The sequence below is a fragment of the Parus major genome, chromosome 1A (genome assembly GCF_001522545.3).
Source record: "Parus major isolate Abel chromosome 1A, Parus_major1.1, whole genome shotgun sequence".
Taxonomy (NCBI): Eukaryota; Metazoa; Chordata; class Aves; order Passeriformes; family Paridae; genus Parus; species Parus major.
In genome coordinates, this window is record NC_031773.1 from 12,599,226 (window position 1) to 12,624,200 (window position 24,975).

The 24,975-nt window shown below is 36.8% G+C and overlaps 1 protein-coding gene across 8 annotated transcripts in view; it reads right to left on the minus strand.

The window, feature by feature from the left end:
- ATXN7L1 (ataxin 7 like 1) overlaps window positions 1–24,975 on the minus strand; it is a 113,530-nt gene that overhangs the window by 21,913 nt on the left and 66,642 nt on the right. For 6 of the 8 annotated variants that reach the window (XR_001521711.3, XM_033514240.1, XM_015628327.1 and 3 more), the window contains 2 exons: window positions 10,022–10,244; window positions 2,149–2,432 (listed from right to left, as the gene is read on the minus strand). Coding sequence is in view for 7 of the 8 variants with exons in the window: in XM_033514240.1 (XP_033370131.1) it covers window positions 2,149–2,432; window positions 10,022–10,244 (507 nt within the window). In the remaining variant the exon portion in view is untranslated. Of the gene's footprint in view, window positions 1–2,148; window positions 2,433–10,021; window positions 10,245–16,322; window positions 16,407–16,750; window positions 16,880–24,975 lie in introns of those variants that run through there. The other 2 variants (XM_015628332.3, XM_015628331.3) reach the window with 2 other exon arrangements.

Here is a 24,975-nt window from a genome sequence, read left to right on the forward strand (position 1 = left end):
TTCTTCACATGAAATGCATGAAATTATGGGATATCTTAAATATCTCATTGACCTTCCCAGATCTTTTTCTCAGCCTTTGCACAGTCCTGTATAATAATGGAGAGGAATACATCATAGTGACACACAATCTACAGGCAATTCATCTCCAGTGCTCTCAGGACTTCTACAATTTGCCTATAATCCTCAAATTATTGCATTGTTGCATCAATACTCAAGGCAATGGAAGTAAGACTGAACAGATCACAAATCTGACCATGACAGAGAAGCTGTAAAAAGTCTCAGTTCTGTGTTTTTGTTAGTCATAAAAAGGTAAACACCAGCCTATCCAGGTGCTCAATCAGTCCTGTGCAGAAATTTCCACCATAGCCTAGAGACACTGAAAGTCAGAGCCTAGAGAAAGAACAGTGCCAGAGCCACCTCCAGAGAAAAAGCCAGCAAGCTGTAGGAAGCTACAGAACTGATTCCCCTTTATGAACACATTTCTGCAAGCACTTGCACAAAAATGTACAAGTATCACTCTCAGCCCTGCAGTGTTAAGTGGTGACATGAGGAAAACCACTAACAGTTTCAACTGCTCAAGGAGGAATTCTGAATTGATTAACTAAATTAGCTAAATTCAGCATCTAAATCATTACAGGAAATAGTAGGTTAAAAGGAAGCAATATTCTAAATTAACTGTAAAATATAGAGTTTTTATTAGAATAATACATTGGATTTTAAAAAGTGAAATGTAAGGGTTAAAGCTGAATCTTAAACTACTCTCTTGCAACATTTTTTAATGTCGTGAAAGCTATAAATGAACAACAGTTCTGTTTTCTTATATGCCACCTTTAACTAGTTAAGAAAGCAATCAGTGTACTGAATCTTTTCAGGCAATGGCATTGTTCCATGCCCAACACAGCCCTAGCAAACACCTCACACTGGCCTGAAATCCAGCCAAGGTAGCAGTACCATAGGCTAACTGCCAAATCTGAGAAAATGAAAAAAATAAACCTGATATTCAGGCAAAAAATAGGACACACTCATTAACTGGAAATGAAAGCATTTATCTAGTACAATTTATACTGGTTCATAACTAGTGCACATTTAGAAATCATGTGAACTAACTTTGTGCCAAAGTGACGATCTAATGCGGATCATGCTGCCATTAGCAAAATTAGCCTTTCAATACACACAAGAAGTTCCTGCCCGAGTCACAAAGTACTGCCAGCTGATGAATAGACCTTGCACAGCTTCTTCAGCCATAAACTTGAGTCAGTTACTTTTGCTTTAAAAAAAGACCCATAAAATAAAAACCCTCAAAACACTTTGTTTCCTTTCATTCAGAGCAAAAATCTGGTTTCTGCCTTCAGGGGCAAATTCTCTCCTCACTGCCCAGCAGCTGGCATGGGTCACCTCTAGGGAACTCCACGTGGATGGCAACCTTTCTAACAGAGCCTCTGCCCACCCACAATGTGGTGTTCTGTGCTTTGGTGGTAGGTTTGGACAGGACCTACATCCTCAAAATTACCCTGCTGAAGGCCATCCAGAGTGTTTCCCATTTAATGTCATTTTCTCAACTCCACTGTCCTGTCTTCCTGAAAAAGATCAAGATCCTCATGCTAGAAACATTGCCACTCATATATGAATTGCACGGGGAGAGGAGTGAAGGGAAATTATGACTTTTAACACTTCCCCAGCACTTCCCATATCTCCTTAAGAATTTTCTCATATCTAAAACAAGTAAAAAACCTGAGTCTTTAAAAAATCATGACGTGGAGGGTAAACCAATATCTTAAACCTGTTCAACTTGATCATGATTGAATTAAAAGTCACCCAACCAAGGCATATTTTCCTTTGTTGTAAACAGACTCAAATCCCATAATGACTTGAAGAAGTCTTCTGCCTTTCTGCTTTAATGAATTTACTTCCTTAAAAATTTGTATTTGGCCTGTTGACCAGTAATTTCAAGCTAAACAGAATGTGTACTTTGAAAAGACTTTACACATGCTAAGAGTGTGAAAGTTTTCATTTTCATACATGCAACCAGGCATCTTACAGCAAAAAAAGCAAGCCAAACCAAACATTTTATTAGCTGCATTATGAGCTATAGAAGAACTAACAAAAAACAACAGACTACCACAAAAGGTGAACTACAACATCACTTACCTGAAAGTCTTTTGTAAGGCTTGTTACTGCTTTTAGTGCCATTTTGGTGTTTCTTGTCTATTGATGGAGCTACAATTCCTTTGCCATTCAGAATCTTTTCTGGTGATGGTGGCACTGGCTTGGATGTCAAACCAGATTTAACCAAAGTTGGAGCAGGTATGGTGGATGAAGAAGCTGAGGAGGAAGTGATGGTGGTAGTGGTTGCAGAATTCATTTTAACATTGGCACCATCTGCCTTCACTAGGTTAGGAATTTTCTCTAGACTGACTACTGGAACAGGAACGCTGCAAGATCAAAGGAAAATATTCATGTGGTATTTTCTGCAGCACATATTTAGGGTTACTTAATCCCTTTCCACAGAAACAAAAATTTCAATGCAAGTGACACAGTATCTCAAGACCAGACTAAGATGAAATACTTGGTACCAGTATTGACTATTTTTGTCCAATCAAGTATTTACAAAGCCAGGCATCTGTTAAGCCTGTAGAGAATTATGAAAATGAACCTTTGTATTTTTTTTAAGATCCAATCCCCTACTATTTATAAGTAAAATCAGTATTTGGTACTAAGCAAAACATACCCCTTACAAATACAGTCTCATGCCTTTAACACAAGCACATACCAGATATGTGTATGCTGTACTAAACTCACCATGATAACGAAGCAGTTTGCTAATAATATTAATATTTTTAAACAAACACAAAAATAATTCATTTGCTCAGATGTGTCTGAATGACATACAAGTTCTGGAAACAAGGAGAAAAGAGATTTTAAGCATAGAAATCTTAACAGCTGTCCCTTTAAAAGTATTAAAATCCTTGATGACTTGACCATTACTACAATGTATTTTAAAAAAATCTTAGGGATTTAAAAATTCTTAATATAATTATTAACTTAGCTGGCCCTTTTCAAAGTAAAGTTTGCAGTAACTAACTTACTCTAACTTAATTACCACCACTGCTTATTTGTGACACTAAGAAATGTTACCTTCTTAATTTGGCCGCAGAAAAGATTGAGACAAATGATTTTCAGCTGCAACAGTATTTTAACATTTCTGGGTTCTATCTTCATGAGGAAATATCCAGTGACAGCTTTTTATCTACTCAACAACTCCAAAACTGGATATCTCATGACTACCAGTTAATATATAAATTATATACCCCTCCCTACTGAAATAAACCCAAATAAAAAAATATAACATAATGCATGTATGGTTAGGGACATTCCCCCATTCACAAATCACACATAATTTCAGTCTTTTGTGTCTGAGAAATGGCAACTTTGCTGCACCTTTCTACAGAAGGAAAGTGTAACAGGTGTGAAGTTTTCACAATCAGAAAAAGATGACTTTGAGATGGCATTCTCCATGGGACACACTTTCGAAACACCGAAGCAGGGTCCAAAATAACTCAAGTCTTGACTTTCCTGGGCTCCTACAAACTTCTTTTTCTCTGTAGCTGCTGAAGACCTTATTCTAAGGGTATTTTAATATAGGGAAATGTACAAACATTGATATAAACAATAGGTATACATAACTGTGAAGAAGATTTAGACCAAGACATCTTCTGGAGCTGGAATTAAATTATATAAAAATTCTATCTCCTGTGGTACTATAGACGTAGCAGTTAGTCAGAATACAGATGCAACTGCAGTAAAGTGTAGAGCACTGGCCAATAATTAAGCAAAAAATGTACCTTACAAAATCAGAACTGCATCAAGTATTTCAACGAATGCAAACATGTAGCTATGAAATGGAGGATTTGATCCTCTCCTTTTTTAAACTGCTCTGAATTTATTAAGTTAAATAGGAGGCAAAAATTGTAACATCTCAGCATAGGAATTATTTTTTGTCTTTAAACAGATGGCAATTACATTTTCTGAAAATAGGATAATTTTACATGAGGCAGTTCTACTATACATAAACCATATAAAAACATATAAGCAAATCTGCATGCCCAGTTTTAAAGAGCTATCTTAATTCAGAATACTGATATTCACTGAGAATCAGGTGTATTATCTGGTCTAGTAGTGAAATATTGTTAACAAAAATGACCAGGGTTTCTCTGTTTTGCAGTGTTTAGATTCTCAGATGCTAGGGCACATGCAGATGTATTACTGTGATAATGAAAAATGCCCAGGGAGGGAATATTTTTCCTTCATTTTGCTACAGATAAGAAGTCAACCTTCATTATGCATTTCATTGTAGTATAGAAGAAAAAAGAAAAATACTTCAGTATTTGTGGACATACACATTCTATAGGATTCTATAGGTACTCTACAATAAAATATTTATGATTTCAGAAGGTACAGATGACAATTTCTCTCTCTTTTACTGCATTCAACAGTGAGGATCTCTAGTCTTAGCATAACACTTAAAGATGAATTTATAGCCAAATGGCAAACTGGAAGGTCCACAGCAACAGTAACTGAAGTCAACTACTAAAGTCTTAAAAAGTAAATAAATTACAAATGTTTATATTTATATTTGATGATAAGAAAGAATTATTTTCGCAAACATAGTTTTTTGAGTAAAAAATTGAAGATTTATAAAAAAAGTTTGTTAAAAAAGAAAACTCAGGTTTTTAGAATTATTTACTGTATTTCAGGAGTTTTTGAACAATAAGCTTGTTTAAAGGGGCTCTTGACAGATTTTTAAAGATTTTTTTTAAAGACAGCTGTTGAAAGGGGCAATTAGAAAAACAACATGCAACAGACATAAGTGAGGAAAAAAGTCTGTATTCAGTAAAGACAAATTTACTTTTTTTTACAAAAGAAACTCTTGTAAGAATAGCAGTATCTACCTAAAAGGCAATAAAAGTTACTACCAAAGCAAACACTTCAGAAACATTATTTCTTCTGCACTAAGAAGGAAATAGGATAACTTTCTCCAGTCAGCTAACAATGTTTTTTGATTCCTTCAGTAAGTGCAAAGTGCCAGCTAAAAATTCATGTTTTTCTTCTTTTTACATATGGGAATCTGCATAATGTGGCCATGGGTTCCAAAAGAGTAGGAGCAGTATTGGGTCTCAGCATATTAATTTCTAATTGAATCTTGGAATCTTAAGAGAAGCTAGCCGAATGTTGATCTTGTACCCATGCTGAAAACCCAAACAAAAGTGTCATGGAAGAAACATTGGAAAAGCTAATAAAAATAAACTGATAAACAATAAGTTAACATGCCTTTGCAGAAAATCAGATCCTGGCAAAGAAATATGGTTTCACTTTTTGATGAGGTTACCAGTTAAGTTCAGAGATAACTATGAAAATGTTCCAGTTCTTGAAAGGCATTATAAAACAGATGATTTAAAAGCAAATATTAAACAATATGAAATTCAAATCTAGCTTTTTTGAGATCTATTATTCATTAGGGCTGTTTTTCTAGGGGCATTTTTAGCCATCATTACCAAGTCTGACGTGACCAAAAACTTCAGTGGACCTGAGAAATAAAGATAAGATTACTGATGATAACATTTGCTGATGGAATCAGGATTGAGGGAAACTAAATAATGAAGAGAAAAAGTTAGAAAAGCAGTATGGAGTGTTTGGTAAAGTTCATTAACTCAAAGAGACATTTTAACACAAATGAATGTAAAGTTACACATGAAATAACAAGCTGCTCAGTCTGCAGTGAAATACAGGGAAACAACACACTGGAAAATAATGACAAAAATATTCAGTGGTCACAGTGAATAAGCAATATGAGGTTTTATTGTATTGTTGTGCTTATATCAAAAATGGGATATGGCAAGTAAGACAGTTTTCACATGTCCCTGGTTTTACTGATATTGGAATATGGCTTCCAGTGTTGCTGACCAGCAGTACAAAACCAATGTCGATGAATTAGAAGGGAACCAGAAAAAGGCTCAAAAACGAGGACTACACAAGATGCATGGTCACGACAGGCTTTAGAAGCTTATTCTGTTTTTCAAATAAGGCAACATTTCCTTCTGTTTTCTTGTGCTCTGTCAGGCAGTTGGACTAGATGGTCATTGTAGGTCCCTTCCAGCAAGCAAGAAAAATAACTGCAGTATGTCACAATACTTTTCACTTCTTTTCACACCTTTTACTTCTGTTTTCCTGTCTCTTGGCTTTCAAAAGTTATTTCTCCTTCCTATTATGTAATTTTGTTGGGTTTATGTTTAGGTCATTTGTAATTATATTAATTCTAAAAAGCTCAGCCTCTCATTCAACACTTCGAATTTGTGAGAGAAGAAATTCACAAACATTTAAAAACGCAAAACATCCTATATTGCTGGGATTGCCTCTACAATGTACAAAATATTTGTGATTTAATGTTAGATTGTATGGTCCAAGTTAACCCTGCTGAGTTTTGCTTCCATGGTGCAAAAGGAATATCCTTAAATCATGACTATCTTAACTTTCTCAGCCTCAGAATGAAGAATTGTACTTCCTAAAAAGAAGAAATAAAGGGCAAGAAATTATTAAAAATACTTTGAAAAGTGACATTATAAATTTTAAAGGATTGCTCACAGGCATACCTTTGGGATCTTTTTTCTGTTTACAGAGAATCAGTTTTCTCTGTGTTGATGAAAACCATATCAATTTCATCTCATTTTTTTCATTTTCAGAACTTCTGGTAGGCTAAACTTTGTGGAGGGAGGCCAAGGAGATCTGCTTCAGCTGGTTTCTCAACACTAGCTTACTTCAACATTTTACCCCAATTTTGTGCTGCCTTAGGATCATGGATAGGTGGAAATGAACACTCTATAGCATCACAGCACCTAAATCCTCCATGGCAGCACCCAGAAGCTGTGCTGGGGTGCAGCAAGAGAAGCAGCATCCTTTGGGTAGGTCAGCAGTGAGGAAGAGAGCTCCAGCTGCAGGAATTCCTTTTACAAAGGGTAAGCATCTGATCTATGCTTACTAATTATGATCACTTGTTCAGAATTACTATTACTACCAATTCTTTGCCTTTTCCTCCCCAGTTTCTTGCCTTCTGCTATACCTCTTACCACCTTGCCTGCAAGCTGCAGAAAATTATGGTTTGCATTTATCTTGTGCACAGTGCAGTGGTGTTCCAGCTCTGCTCCATCTCTAAGCACTGCTGTATTAATAGCAACGATGGTAGAGATACAGGGGAAAAAATCATAACTGACAGATATTTCTGGATGATGTATTCACAATAATACTTTATATTCCAACTACAAGAAAGGAAGTACTAAAACAGCAGCTGAAAAATGAAACAGTTCCAGATCTCTTTTATCTGATCATTCCAATCAAGATTTTTAAAGCATTAGCCATAGAGCAACCTGAAACTCTGGAGCACATCTTAGAACAACACAGGACATGAACAAGAGAAAGATCTACTTGGTCAATAGGTAAGACGATGCTTCAACCAAAACTATAACAAATTTAACAACAGAAGTTGGATCTACATGAAGGCAGGCACAGAAACAGATAGATCTACTGGGCTATGCTGTTGCAGAGGCCGTTCCCATAATCCTAATTGTAACAACTAAAACTTAAAGGAGATGCTGTACAAAAGAATCAGGCAAGCCCAACAAAGGTTGTTCCAGGTCTGAAAAGCAATCATTAAAATGATATAATTCCTGAAATAGCTGATTTGACAACTGTCTAGAAGAACTTATATCAAATAAATGCTTGGTATAAGATTACAATGTAACAGACAAAAGCACTGAAGACCTGGAAGCTTCTGAGGATGATAAACCACAACACACTTGGATACAACATGAATCCTATTTGCATTTTTGAGACAAATGTTTCTGTGTCGATTATTTCTTTCTAAAAGCTAAGATAAGAAATTCAATGGCTTGTGCAGCAGCTGAATGGAAGACAGAATCTTAAAAAATAATAAATTTTATTAATAATTTCACCTTAAATCAGATCTGCTGAATATTTTCTAGTATTCTAAATAAATATTACAATCCTCTAATGGAATAGGAACAAGCACTTTCTTCTGTAACAGCTGTCAGCTCTCTATAACCTGCGATGATAAGCAGACATATTTTATTCTTTAACAAGTCATGTAATCTAAGGCACTTAACACTATATTTTGCAATAGAATTTCATTGATCTTCACTTCAGACTGTTTGTGATTTGCTATGTGGTAATCACAGTATCGTTAATTACTATATGCCTCGTTTTTCCCCAAAACAAAACAAAACTGCAGTATGATCTCCTAGCATGGCTGCAAGAATTACATAATTCTTGGGTACAACTACTGTCATATTTATTGCCAAACAATCAATGGAGCAGTACAACATTTTTAAATGGTTAAATCTACCTTGTTAATCATCAGTAAATGTTTAGGATGTTCCCAATAAAGGGAAAAGGGATTGGTGGAAATGCTCAGTTATTTTGTTCCCTTCCAGCTTTTACTGACTGCCAGAATGACATCTGTTGCCAGAACGGAAGATATTGTTTATGGATTCAGCGAGTCTGCTGAAATGTGGATATGTATGTTGCTGTCTGTAACAGGATGAGAAATAGGTTTATAGTCAATAATGTTAATACTCTGAAGTCCTTTCTGATTTACTTTTAATTAGACTTATAAAAGAATCCTCTCTTATATAAAATTCCCCTCCAACATTCATAAGGAAAAGTCACTATTCAGTCAATAATATTTCGTTTTGAGCAGTAAAAGAGGTATTTACACAGAGATGAGACAGTGGCTATTCTGCTGTTCTAGTTCGTGTGTGAGTGTATAGTCTAACCAATCAGATTTCCTATTTTCAGAATTTTATATCATAATTGCCCACAATGCTCATCATGCTTAAAAAGATGGTGGGTCCAGATTTATAGGAAGAATATATTTTTCTAGGACAAGGTAAATTCTACAGCTAGGCAGAAGCTGCAGTCTTTGAAATCATGCCAACTTGTGCACATTTCAGGCAGAAAGCATGAGCTATGCCTTTAACATAATTTGAGCTTATTCTTTGTCTCATGAGTGAACAGTTTGCTTTAAATGATTTGCTGTTTTGAGGCAGTTGTCCAGAAACCCTACCTAAAATCATGACTTTCTTATGCTAGGTGTTATATACAAAAGAGAAGGATCTTTATAAAGTAAGTAGATAAATCTCAAGAAAAAGGAAGTCTCAGTAACTCAAATTTACAGATGAAGAACTGAAGAGAGCAAGGCATAACAGAACCAGGAACTGAACCCAGATCTCAAGTCACCAACCTAATGGCCTAATCACAAAGCATCTTTCCTGTAGATAATGAAGACAGAACAGTTCCTTAAGGGATAAAATAGTGACCCAGTTCTGCTGTCATTTATATTTTTGCAACTCTGCTGCTATCATCACAGTCATGGGAGGATGGGCATGGCAGTGTCAAAGCCTGTATGTGTACATATATCACAGTACATGATGTAAGGCACCCCCAAAATAGTGATTTTTGCAGACAGAATTTTCTTGTCATCTCATAAGGCATCAAACATTATCAAAATACAGAATGAACTCCAGCAGCAGCTGCTATTGAAGATAATTGACTATAGCCAATAAGTTTTCATGAAGATCAGTTACGCCAATATTAAGAATTCCACAAAAAATTATCCTGTTAAACTGTTTAAAGGCATCAGTTCTAAGGGCTGATAGTGTAATGGAAGATGGACCTTAAAGATAGAAAACTGGGTCAATACCTCACTTGCTATATGCATCTTAGAAAAACACACTCGATGGAACAGTGAGAAAGTAATCCAGTCCTTCTTTCTCTTCTTATCTATATGTAATTTTTTTTCTTCATTCAAGAATATCCTAATTTCCTCCCTTATAAATATAGAAGCTTAAACTGTAAACTTAGGTAAAATGAGAATACAGATTTTTGTGATGATTGTGATATATATAGTACTTTGAACACCAACACCTTTGGTCACTATTATTTTGGTACTTACCATGGTTTATCCCGTGACACTTTTGAAGGAAAGACTGTGTGCTGTTTGCTACTGGAGGTAAGTAGATTGTCTTTGGGCGTTTTGAATGGCTTTGAGTTGCTGCTGACAGGGTTATGGCCGCTGATACAGGATTTCGGTTTCATCTGTACTAGGGATGTCCTGGAATTACAGGCTGGAGAAGCTGGAGAAGGGGAAGGTTTACACATTGAACTGTGTCTTCGTTCTGTAACAGAAAAGAAACTAATTTTACAACATGTCATAGGCTAAAATTAAAAATACAAGTTAGGAAAGAGGAAGTTGTTCTTCTCTATGCTAGTTACAATGATTTTCATCACTCCAAAGAACACCAGTTCATTACTGTTGTGAATGTAATCAAGCCAAATGATAATTAGATAAAATCAGCTTCATGAAGTGCTCTGAAAAAAATGTAAAACATAGTAAAAAGCAATAATCTACCAGAAAATCTATGTGAGGTATACTTGGTGTCCCAGCTCTTTCATGCAAAGAAAAAAGGAGAGTATGTAACAGCTAAGATGACTCAGTAAACTGCTCTGTGACAGATATGTGATTGCTCCTATAAAGGTTTATGATGAATTCAACTGACCTAGTTATTGGGCAGTTTACTTTATGACTATCTTGTTTCAATTCTACTGAGAAACTGTAAGGAAAACAACAGGAAGACTGAAAAGTAGCAAAAGGTCTACTGCTCCAGGCCCTTCCGGAGAGGTGAGCTCTGCCTGGTTCACTTGGTTATCTCCAACACCATTCAAGGTAAAAGCTTGGGTTTTTTTCCACACAGAGCAAATGGCATGTCCAAAAAACCCAGGAAGTTTATGTCTCAGTAACAAACATGGCATCTGGAGGTCAGTGTGGCTCACACTCACACCAGAGGCCTCTCAAGCACTGCAAAAAAGCAAGGCCTGTCTGACCCTGCACAAGGCAGGCTTCAGTGAAATTGTTTTGGTTGAGTTTAGATTAAAATCTAAATGTCCTATCCCTTATATTGTAAAGTAGAAAGACTGTTTTGGCATTCTTTACAAATCAAATCTTTCTCCAGGGTAAAAGTGCCAGTGCTTGGCCAGCTGGCTACATCAGTGTGCAGCAAGCAACAGGCTTGTGCTGAAAACTTCAGCACAACTACAAAATACTTACAAGAGACAGGAGTTCATCTCTGTAATATTTTCAAGGGGTGCTACAAATCTTGAACAGTCCTGCTGGCCCCATTTGTGAAGCACCCTTTCCCCAGCCCGCTGACCCTGCAGTGAGCCAGCCTAAGGCGGCAGCAGCAGCTGGCATGAACTGGCTGGGAAGAGGAATTTTCCGGTCAGCAGGGCCTGGCTCATTGGCACGGACTCCAGTTTGCTGTGCCTGAACACCAAGAGCCTGATCACAGCAGGGATCAGGCAGGTACTCCCACAACCAACACCGTAATCAAATGTAGCAAGCGGAACATAATCATAGGCCGAGTACTTCAGACAAGCTGGAGTTTCTCATTCAACATGAGCAATTTTTCCTTGTCTAAAGCCTTCAGCACTTAACTTGAAAAATCCAAGTAGGTGCTACTCTTTCAGCTTGACCAGCATCACACAGTCAACCAAGAGCAGGTTAAGGAAGCACCAGCGACCTGCTAATACATGGGAAGGTTTTGTACTTGCATCATCAACCCTGCACTCACTAGTTTGATATTTCAAGGACAACTGAGAAAAATTTTCCCACAGAGAATCAAAACATGACAATTTGTCTGGCATCCTCACAAGTAAAAACTTGCCAGTAGCAGAAGGATTCATCCATGATAAACTTGCAATAGCAAATACCTCAAGAACAAAGAGAAATGCTTAAAAAAAAATTCCAAAATGTTTCTATTAGATCTAAAATAACTAACTAAAGACATTTTTTATTTAAGATCAAGCATTTCCATATCTTCACATTCACGGCTTTAATTACCAATACTGGAATTCCCTCCACATTCTCCTGCAACTGAAGAACAAAACAGTCTTAATTTTTTTTCAAATACAAAAGTATCTATTGTGACTCCCAAAATGTCCCCTATCATTTGCTACTTTTCACCCCACCACACACTTCAGTGTGCAGCCTCTGCTTTTAAAAGTCCTTTGCAAGATGCAGTAGATTTACATTCATTTCACCTCACATTTGTGGTAACACCTGTGTAAGCTACACATTTGATTCTGAAATGCACAATTCCATTCATGGACTATTTATTGTATTACATAATAGCTATTGTTTCAAGATTTACCAACTTTCTCAGCATCTATTTAATCAATTTTAAGTAGGCTAATCAAAATTTGAAACTTTCCCATTAATTACTTGGGGACTGATGAGGAACTGCTATGCTACCAACAAAATCATGCCATATATAAAGTAAAACTAGTGAGAAAACATGTTTTCCACACACATGCTATATAAACTTAGGATTAATTACTCCAATTTTTACCACAGCTACTGGTTTTCTTAAGCCTGATTTCGAGTAAACTGTGTCATCAATAGCAGCCCTATGGATATGTCTGGAAATGAAATATATTACTCTTATTAAAATTAATCTTCTGGAAAGATGAACATTCTAGATACTGATTATCTAAATATATATTTTAAATCATTAAGCATCACATGCCATAGCAAGTTATTTTATAAGAGTTATAAGCTTTTTTAGTCAAGCTAAATGTTTGGTGCTTTTCCCAAGACAACTTTCTCACTTTATTAGTTTTCAAGAGCAAACTAGTACATTAACCTTGGATTTTTTACTCTAACATAGACTATAGTGGAAACTGTTGTAATTAGACTATAATAAAGTGCATCCCACTGCTTTAAGCAGCAGATGTTTACTTAAAAGATAGGGAAGGGAAAAAAAACTTATTTTAGCTAATTGTGTCAAACTGGTGGTTATTCTTGTGATCAGAACCAACTGCCCTAATTAGCATTTCCTTTTACCTCCTCAAACTCCCCTCTTCCCTCAAAACATGCTACAGAAAGTCTTCCACCTTTTAGACAGATACAATACACATATGAGTATCATCAGCGTTACCCAGCTTTACTTCAAATTTCCTAGAATGGAAACTGTGACCTCAGTAAAGTCATACAGGAGAAAAGAATGCAAATAGCCAGTGCCACACAACCAAAAGTGTTCTGAGACACTGCTTGGATGGGTAAAATCTGCACATTTTTTCACAAAAGTTAATGTCACTTCAATGTCAGCAGAAGAAGACGGCAGCAATACCTTGCAGGTATGGCACTGTGGAGAGCTGGAAGAGTAATTCCCTCCAAAGGGGCAGAAAGTCCCCTCTTTGAGCTGGGCAAGCATGGTTGCAAGAGGCTGTATTTGACAAAGGTGTGAATTCTCAGACAAATCTCGATGGTGAGGCCATAAATTGTAACTATATGTTGGTATATTCCTTCTCAAGAACTATCAAGTTGCCTCTCGATTCTTCATTCCTTACAATGTATGTGGTAGTCAATCACCCTTGGACACTGGTAATGTTTCAGAGAAATAACAGGAATATAGGACAAAAAAAGAAGGCTATCAGCTGTCAGAATACACTGCTTATACCAGGGTGGCAATGGCCTCCTCTATCAAATTGACTTTTGTGGTAAAATCTGTTGAAAAAATTTTTTACTGGTTTGTCTGTTCCTATTTTACATATATACAAGGAATGACATATAATGTACAAATCTACTATTATACAGCCTATGCAATAAATTAATATGTGAATAAAATACATTTGCACATCAAATAGTTGTGATAAAATTAAATATTCATATACTAACATATTCAGGAGACAATCAGCTATCTGTGTAACACTTTCTACGCTCATTTGCAGATCATTTGTAGACAGACTAGATCTAGTAGAGCAGGTGAACTTGTATTCACACAGCTGTGGACATGGCTGTCCCTGTTCACATACACCAGTGATACAGCCAGTGGACCTTGATTAAACTAAAGAAGAATGAAAGTTTTTGCCCTAAAAATTGTAAAATGCAGCAAGGCAACTAGAAAACCAGTTATCATCACTGATAAGATACTAACCTAAATTCTGCACAGTTTAGCGATGGTATGGATACGTGCTCTAGTTTAAAAGATAATTTTTCTGATTCATTTAAGTACTTCCAAATGGATGCTTACATTCCCCATAAATAACAACACATATTCTGTTTTGATTCTAAATACCAGGTGCTGCCAAATCCAACAGCACAGGAGCACAATCACACTTACAATCCTCTTTACCACATTAATTCCTTCTGCAACCTCTCAGCTGTCTCAGCGCAGCCATTGCATGTGACGAGCAACATGTGACTTCTACTGTCAAACAGTTAATGTACTAATGGCATTAATCTCAGAGGAAAGTTTAACACTCTCACTGAATTACCTCGCTTTCTATAGAATCAATTTCAGATCAGTATCTGTTACTTTTTCTATGAAGCAGTGTCTGAAAGACCGGTGTTCCATATAGTTCAAAGGCGCATTGCAAACTCTGCCTCAGTAGCACTGCAAATGATCTTAAACTATTCCAGGAGATTCTCCATGTCCTATGGAAACATGGATACAGTCCAACTTTCTCAGACAAATCTGAATTGTTTGTAGATGTGAAGTCCTTATGTTGTTGGAGACCTAACAGTCCCTAAATCTCCAGAGCTTCTCTCCTATGCCCTTATACTCCATTTTTAATCCTCCTTCCTGCCTCCTGCACAATGCAACGCCCTGCCTTTCCCCAGATCTCTGTTGCAGCTGCCAAAGTCCTCTAGGTCTGCCTTTAAATCTGTAATTCCACTGGATCCTCTCTGATGGGTCACCAGGGAATACTAGCAGCTGTTTTGCAGGAAACGCCACATCTCCTTCTAATCATAAGAAAAAAAAAGCAAAGCAATAGAGGGGCAACATGAGCTCCAGAGCCACAAGCACAGTGTGTGGGAAAATGAGGCAAAACCACATTCTGAATAGAAAGTCTCTTTTCAAATTTTTTGCCTTGACTCTTATACACAAGATCAAGCACATACTTACCTCACAGCAAACCTTACAATGATGCTACAGCAAATATGATACCAGTAAAATATGTCAAACATTGCTGTTTCCTACCGAAAAAGATCTTTAAGTGATCCTGAAACTGCAGATATCTCTAATCTGGACTAGAAACAAAACCCCATTTCTTAGTGCACCCCACCTGCATCCACATTCTCACCCATCATGTGGTACTCAAAATTGATCAAATCAAGTGAAAAGGTTTTGCCCAGTTAGTGCCTTCTCCATAAATATGACAGACAATCATGGAGGAAAAAGGTAATGATGCACTTTGAGCAGAGAGAAAGATATGTCTTTCATCTTTCAGGGCTCTTTTTCCCCAGATACTTGAAACAAAACAAAAAAAAAAATTCCCCTTCATGTTGTCAGAAGACAGACACTAAAACTCTGTCAGCACGAGTCATTTTGAAACACTACTCTTGTTTAGCATGATCTGACTTCCTGTGTACAAGAGGCCTATAGGAAAAAACAATTTTAGGTTGACCCATTAATAACTCAGGGACCCAGTGTTATGGATTATAGTTTGGTAAAAAAAAACAAAGTAAAATTGCTAAAACTCAAAAAGGTAAGAGGGTTATTTACTGCTAGTAAATATTTATTAGAATAATAAACCTCCTTTTTAAGCCTGTATTCATCACAACACTTGAGTTCATAGTCCTTTTACTTGGAATAGCATAGAGTAACTGATCCAACTGCCCTTAACACAATATGAATACTGTTATTCCCCATTTACAATATTTAAACAGATGATAATGAAATTTAGTATCTCGTAGTCTTGTTGATGAAGATGTTACTCATGGTAACTCCTATGCACTGCCTATGCACAAATTACAGTTTTCCTATTTACATTATGTCCTGAGGTGCTTTGTTGCACAGCCTTCCACTGTGCAAAGTTGTGCAACTTACACTTACAATTTCAATAAATGGTAAATGAAACATACCACCTTGTACTGATCCCAGTTCAAAGTTTGCAAATGTACTTGGCATTAATCCTAATAAAACCAAAACAGAAAAAACCCACACATGCCCGAAAAGCAACAGCCAGCAACCAGAAAATGAACAACCTAGAGTCTTGCAGAAATGTGTCATCCTGCAGGAACTGGCAGCTGGTTCATAACAAGAATTCATAAACACCTTGTAAGCACTTTCATTTTGCAGCCAGTCTGAAAAAAACACTAGCAAAACCCGGTACGTGAGGTTAAACAAAAATAAAATTGTATTTGATGTTAACAAACTACAGCATAATGTTGCAAGATTGAAGGATAACTTTACCAGCTTTTTTGACAAAACACTATTCCAAGTCCAGCTGAAAAAGTTTGGAAACAATATCCACAAACTGTTCCACCCTTCTTGCACTGCGCACTGGAAAGGAAACAGCACAGTCGGTTTCATTTTGATACTTCTTGTAAACTGACAAAGGAAATAAACTGCCAGCTCCAACCCCCAGACTGATCCGCTGCATAAAACACTGCTCAACAATCACAAGCTTCATTTCAGGTCAAATGACATAATTGGGAAATTATCAAGTGCTAAAATAACCACCGTTCTGCTGGTGTTTATTTACAATAAACACAAGCTCCGCTTTCTGACAGAAACCCACTAAAACGATTCTCCATTTCACAAAGTCTACAAGTGAGTAGGATCAGCAAAATTATGCAAAACATCCTGCTAGAAGAAGAAATGTAAACTGAGCCACTTACAGAGAGGAGCAGGCTGCCAACTTAATCTGATTCTACGACGACTGTAAACATGTACTTTTGGAACGTGAAGCGATTCACATTGCCACAGATGCCGTCAGAGAAACACAGCAACGTGATTAGGTATTCTGCACACGGGGAAAAATCCGGCAGATGACCTGCCGCAGCAAATACCAGATCTGTGCTCGCACACACCAACTGTTTTGACTACAGGCACTTGTTAAGCACCAAGTTTCGGTCCTACCAGTTGGACACCAGAACTGAACCTGTGCCAAGAACAACACGAGCTGAAAACGGCTGCAGGGTTTTTTTGGGTTTGTTCTTTTTTTTTTCCTTTTTTTTCCTTTCTTTTTATAATTGTTGATACAACTCAAGCAACTGCAGAAATGAACCAAAGTGCAAAATTAAAAGCAGCCAAACCCACAAGTGTATATTTAGAAGAAGACACTGAATTTTTACTTCCTTGATCCAGGAAAGGAGAGTTTTTGTGAGTAACATGGTAGGATGAACCAGAGGTTTTCCTGGAAATTCTTTTATTTATCGGATAACCTGGCATTTGTCAGGATAATTATAAAAGACATGAGAAATAATCTCTAGACTATCACTATTTTACATTTACGCGACCAAATATCTTATAAATGGCAAAATTTCATGAAAGTCACACACAGCACTTCACAGAACACTATTATTCCTCTTGAGTAAAAAGCATTAAATGAAAGGGTCAAATGGAACTCCAAAAAATGCTTCAAATAGTGCAATTAATTATCCTAAATGCAAACTGAAGCTTCTGGGTACTTGCCTGCTTCTTTTATAAGGATTTTGAGACATAAATATGAAGCTCCAAGGTATCACTGAAGTATCAGACAGACAGGAAAACAATAGAAGTGTGAATACCCTGCCCTGGTGACAATGTCAGTCTTCACATGATTGAGCAGGAAGACCTAGATTTAACTGTAGTGTAAAGGCCTGTTTCTACAGCTATAAAAGAGGATATTAATGATTTAAGGTATTAACTTGATTAAAAAAGGAAGACTTAAGTAGGAATTCATCACTCCTGTAATGACACAATTCCACATGTGTAACCAGTGTTTGCCACATGACGCAGTGCTACAGCAAAAAAAAAAAAAAAAGACAATTTTCAACTTTGTATTTCTCAGCTCAGCAAGGCCAAAAATCCCCAGGCAAAAAAAAGTAATGGAGCAAGCAAGTCTTGGCTACACACTTTTTTGGAGTGACAGCCTACCAAAGAAAAGCAAGGAAAGCTTATGCACAGAAATTTCACTTTCTGCTGGAAAAGATGCTCAGGTAAGTCCAACATGAAGCGAGAGTCTGAGCTAAATACCACCACAAACCTTGTGTCCAGTGCTTACACCACAAAGACAGCCCTCAGCATCCTTCTGCACTGCTATCTTATTACCTGCTGACTCACATTCCCACCATTTTTGTACTCAGAGGATGGAAATGCATTATCAGCCCAAACCTGGGACAGACACATCAGGTGAAATGCTAAAATATTTCTAGCAATCAAGCCATGGTACTCTCAAAGGTAAATACTGCCAACAAATCTGAATTTTGTGTGATTTCATACCTGAAGAGAAATCTTTTATTTGGCTAAATGTACAAATTTATAAACAAATCACCTATTCATTTATTCAAACACCCAACTTAAATAATTACACTCCAAATTGTTGCAAAATAGAGGAAAATTTAATATTGTCATCCTCTAATGCTTTGTATCGTGTAACAGACCTGTTTCCTCAGGCAGATCATTCACATTCAAGGTCAGCTAATGACAAATGTTTTTATTTATTTATACTTATGAGGTAAAATATTTCACTGTATCTCTGTTTTCATCTTTAAGTATATTTACATAACAATAACAGAATAATTTATGTACATGATTGCTTGAAGAACTAATTAAATGTTTCCCCTCATCTATCATAAACCAGAAATGTTTAATGTTTCTTTAATGTTTTAATCCAAAAATATATAATGTCATTTATTTTTACTGTTAAAGAAAGGTAAGCCATTGCAGAGTGAGATGGGACTACTGAGGTGGCTTGGAAAAAAAAGGCTGCTGTACTATGACTCCGAGAAAACAGAGTATCATTTTTAGGTGACATGCTCTTCATCTGGCTCTGAGAAAAACACAACACCAGATTTTATTCAATATCTAGATCACACATCACTATCTTATTATATCATTCTGTACAAGTAACTTCTAGAGAAACAGTAAATTCACTGAAATTAGCCCAGAATAACATCTTTGCAGGACTTCCACATAATCTGTTGTTTAAACCTTCTGGATTTTTCTGTTACTTGAGATCCAAACCCAGCACCTGGTGAATCAATGTATTTCTTAACAAGCTGAAGAATTATTTAAGCACAGAAATAATGGAGATTTTTTTTCCTAAAAATACATAGGTTTGAATGGTAAACTGTTCCATCTCTGTTACCCCAAGTTTCTTTGTCCCCCAGCAGCCTCATAATTTCATCCTGTATCCATGGTCCTTTGTCCTTCTCCCCAAAGAGGTGGGATAAGCTCTGTTTGGTCTGCAGGTAGACATGTGCCAGCTGTCAGTATGAGCTGCAAATGTGCTACTGCCACATGGAATACTCTTCTCTGGCCCACATTATTTAAGCTGTCTCCTCACAGTTGCTGATTTTCACAAGACTGCTGAAAAACTTTGGATTTTTGAACCAAATTAGCAAACAGCTAAAAATTCTCAGACAAAATAGAAAATAGATACAATCACATAAGGTTTATTGTCATTATTATTTTTATTACTAGTAGCATTATTATAAAATTATAATATTTTCAGAAATCCAAGCTAAAATCTATATAAAAGTTTTTTTACTTGCTTTTCTGTGTTTGCCATTCCTCATGGGTATTCCCAGGCATCAAATTAATTCCCTTGGAATACTCTGACATCATTTCAAAATCCAGGTAACCATACACGATCTGCCAAGCTTGGGACACTATTTGAAAATTGAATGATCCTACATTTAAGTTTCAATTTGCTTTATAAAAAACCTACTACAAAAGCAGCATAACTGTCAGTTCAGAGTATTTCCTCATTCCAGACATTTCAGATAAATCAGTTCACTCATCTTTCAAGCACGTTATTTGCCAGAGGTAAGAAAATCTATTATTTAGAATGCTGCATGAATAACCACAAGTGATAACCCCTTAATACACAGCCTCTGAAGTGAATGTGCCAAACAGTTCCTGAAGAGGTTACTTGATCATATTTCCCTCATTACATACAATAGCTCTTACAAACAAGAAACCAAACTCTTAACCTTCTACAGAAAAAAACCTCAAGAGACAAGCCTGAAAAACACACCCAAATACAAAAGTGGGTTCATAGGGCATTTTTAATCTGTTTCTCTCCCTTTAAAAAAACTCTTTAGTTCTGTATTTACATACAGCTTCTTAATTCTAAAGTTAGTTTTCACTTTAACTTACATCATTTATGACTTCTAATTGTGCAAACTAAAGAAACTCAGGCAACTGCACATGAATGAATAAATGCAAATCAACCTCTGAGAGTCCAAGTGACATCTACTTCATATTCTGTCTATTCATGCACCTCTTGACCATTCATCACTGCAATGAATTTCTCATACTATAAATTATGTCTTTTGGATAAACCATTTCTCCATTCTTTATCAAATTTCCCATCATTGTTCATAATGAGAGTTTTTCACGTCTACAATATTAGATGTCTGCTATACCTACACATACATATAAAAAAGGTATTTTCTCAAATAGGTATTTACTCCATATTTTTCAAGCTGAGTCTTCCAAAGTTTGTTGAAGCAGACAACAGATGGTGAGTGTTTCAGATGCTGTTTGAAGCAAGCCATTTTCCATGGCCATTAGAGTGTAGATCTTAATTTAAAGCATTCCAAGTTTATTAACCCACTGATGCTATAGAACAATGCCTCTCTTATAGAACAATGTGGCAGGAATGACACAGGGAAAAGAGAAAGGTGATTTCCAGTACAACTGCCTACCAAGGTGCATGAACTGCTGTGACAGCACAGCCATGCAATTCTGTTTTCCCTTCTTCCACTTCCAATGCCCTGAACAACCTGTCATCCAGTGCAGGTGGTTCCAACTTTCCACAGATCTTATCAGAAGCACACACATACTATATTTTAGAAAGACTTCTGGTAAAAAAAAATCTGTAGGTGCTCACCAGCTGAAGACACGGTATTTCTCCTATGAGGCATTCTAATTACTTTCTATAATTCCTTCTATAAGGTAATAGAAAAACAATCTCCTTAAAGCAAGGCTTAGCTCAACTCATAACAATTCTTGTGAGCTTTAACACTGACAGTAAGCAAACAAACCAAGATGATTAGAAGTCCAACTTGAAGCAAGTTCATACAAATGAATGAGTTTTACCGAAAGACATTTAACTATTATATATGCAACAGAACTGTATCTGAGAAGAAGGATACAATAAGTGTCTTTCCAAGGTATCAAATGTTTCATCTGTGTCAATCATTTTTGATTTAAACACGAGAGTCAATTGGAGCATATGTAAAACATTAGGATGATTATTTCCTACTAGGACTTAGCTGGTTTTTTATAGTGCTAGAATCTGTTTTCACCTGTGCTTGGTGTAACATTTCACTTCAGGTGGGAAGATATGAATAGGATATATGTTTGCCAAAAGATGAGAGTAACCGCTGGTCAGACAAGAAATGACTACAGAGAGTAAGCTTGGAAGCTAACAGGAAGAAGAGAAAACAATTTTAAGACAGGTATTTCAAAGTGGGCTATTTATAGAGTCAACACTCAATTATCCATGGTCAGATTATCTGTACCAGAGATGTAGAAACAAATCAGGTCCAGCTGGGCTCATTAGCAGAGGTGCAGCTTGGTGCAAACATCCGTACACTTCCAGGGACATTGTGGGTTAAAAAAATATACAGCATCTTTTCTTTAGCATAAGACTGAAGTCCTTGTTTCAATTTAAAGTGAGTTACTTAGGTTGTTTCTGTATAGCATTTACAAAGACAAGAGCACTGGGGGTAATGGCAAAGACTTCAGACAAAGCCACCACCTGGCAGTATTACCTTTGGGTCTGGGTCCCAAGAAATTTTATTAACTCAGGCACAGCATGAAGCCCAAGCTGGCTGTGTGCATTCCTGCATTCTGTGTCAGAGCTACGGCCCCCGCCAGGGAGCTGGGTACAGACAAGCACCAGATACTTGTGACATGGCAGGAGTCAGGCACCAGCCAGCATGGCAAACAGCAGGCACCTCAAATACAGCTAGGGTGGCCTCTGTACACGGGGACTGAGCCATGACATCACTTGAGATTACAATTTAAAGTTAAGTAATTTAAACCAGATATTCTAAATGAGGGAAAAATTAAAACAAGTACTTTTCTAACTTCAAGAAAAACACAGCCACAGCAATATCAACCCAGCTTGAAGCTGTTTTCTTGGCCACAATTCCAAAAACATATTTGACAGTGAAATACAAAGGTAGATTAAAGAAAGGAAGCGAAATGGAAAAAAAAAATCCAACATGACATTTCTTACCTACCAATTGCTTCCTCTGAATCAGACTATCTGAGTTCTTGATCAAGGACTGAAACCTTTCTCCATCTGTCAGGAGACAGCAAACTCCAGAAGAGACTACGATCTTCTGGAAGTTGTCCCTTCTCATCAAATTCATGTTCTATAGTTGAAAGAAATCCTACTGTTTAGAGATAATAAGATATACTTCTAAATTGGAGGAATTTGAGATTCAATTTATTTTTTTCCAGCAATGGGAGTCACTTGACCAAAGAGACAGGGAAAGGACAACAAGCAGGATACTGGCATGATAAATCTCAGCTATAATCAACTGACTCCAGCTTGATTACAGAGGAGGAACTAAACTCTGTATTTGGCAAATGGATCACAGAGCAAGTCTTTTCTAAAGCTTTTTGCTGAGTCTGCCAATTGTTAGCTAGACAGTACAGCAGATTTAACCAGCAATGGCTAACAAGTGAACCAAAACTAACCATGCCTGACCTATCATCTCTGGGATTTGCCTACTGTATCTAAATACTGAGAGAACAAGATTTATTTATACTGAACTGCTCAAGTAGTTTCAAATGATAGCTAGAAACAGAGGATCACTGAGTGCAGGATGAGATAGACGTTATCTATCCCATCAGAAGACCACTTAACACTTGAGGAAATCTGCAGATCCTAAATCTACAACCTTATTACCCCTCTTCCTTTCCTCCTCCCTAGTCCCAAATTCCCTGACTTTTCACGTTGCTTAAGGTCTAAAAAAAAGTAATTCAAGGGAAGAAACAATTCAAAAGCACATTCACACTATGATAGATATTACTTAAAAGAGAACTCTGGCAGTTTTATTTGTTCTTATTTCTCCTTACATTTCAGATCCCTAAATGCCTACTGCCTAAAAGGTATTAGCAGTGGCATTAAGAAAAGGCCTGCTGTCTGTCTTTGCTGTTTTACGTAAGGACATGAAGTCTATTCTCAGTTTAGGGACTAACATATTTTGGAAGGTGAAATATTCAGGAAACAAAACCAGAGAACAGGTCTGCTGTACAGTATTTGCAAGTCTCGTATATGGCATTTATCTTGGAATACACACTAATGAGGACAGCAGCACAAGCACTAGAAGGGAAAAGACTCAATTACTGTAAACAACTGGGAACAAAAGACTGTTAAACATTCAACAATCACATCAACAGAAGGTTCAGAAGTCTTTACCTCTTGTTTATTGTAACAAGATTAGGTCAAGGCTTGCCTCTGCCTCTTACCCTCATCAAACTAGGGAAGACCATAAAAACAAAACCACTGGACTAACTCACACACTCATTGAAAAAACTCACTGCCCTGCTCAAAGTATCAGAAACGTACCAAAGTATCAGGGGCTACTGCCACAGTAAATTTCAGCCTGTAACTTCCAGCTAATCAGCTGCATCTCTGTCAAGCACATACATGCAAACCACACTTACATAAACTTTCTGCTCCCTTGCTGTTCCTCCCTCTCCAAGATATCAATTCTAGCCAAGAACTTGATTAGCAACAGACTATGAAACACTTTCAGAGAAAATCAGAGGTGGCACTTAAAAAAGGACAGTGAACTTTTAAGACCTGAAGGCCCCAGAGCAAAGTGTGGCAGCTGGCATTGAGCATCACATGTTATAGCTGCAGTTGTACCATGAATCAAAAAAAGATGCAATTTCTTTTTCTGCTCTTCTTTCCTTTCAAAACATTCCTGGCACACCTCAATCTGGTATTAATCCATGGCTGAATTACAGTGTATAGATGGAGACGGGGCACATTGTATAACGCAACCTTGAGTCTTTTAGCATGTGCTTCCTAGAATAGGCTGCTCTCACACTGCAAGTACAGCATGTATTGTTGTCTCCAGATGTAGCCTCATAGAATCAATATACTGAAAAAGGCCTGCTGAGCCCTCTTACACAAGCAATCTTGATCCATTCTGTATCAGGGTCCTCTCTCTTGTTAGTAATTTTATGCCAATTTAGGAGTAACAATTATTACATGCTCTCCCACTCCTTCCTGGCTAACTGTAAAATTATTAAACACCAGAGTTACATGGACTACTTTTGTAGGACTTCTGTCTTCCTCTTTATAATTACCTGTAAAAATATAGTACACAGCAAGTTTTAAACTATCAGATAAACTATCTATTACATAACACTGGTTTCAAGTTAAGAAGTAGGTTTTATTCTTTTCTCTGAAAAGTCTAATGAAGTTTCCTAGTGTCCCTTAGATTTATAATCCTTTAGAAAAATGTAATAGAGATATAGAACCTTATGTTTTTCTCCTTTTAAGTTCATTAGAACAAATAGAGGGAGAATGTAATCCATGCACACAGCATGTAATCCAGCTGTAATTCATACCACAGCATAGCAGAGGTAAAGCGGTAATGCCGACATTAAACCTGATACTGTTTAGCCCTTAAAGCTTGCAGGTAATCCCTCTCTTTCCAAGAACTGCACACTCAGAGAAATCAGATATATTTAAAGAATAATTCAGTATCATGGAAGTTTTAAATGAAATTTAATTTTTTGAAATGGAATAATTTAAACTGAGCTTCAACATCTAGATCCACATCGAGGCTTTCAAAAGCAAACACTCAATAACTGCCTTGCTCTTTATTTAAAAATCTCTATGGATACATATAAAACGGAGCATAAAAAAGTTGACAGCTGC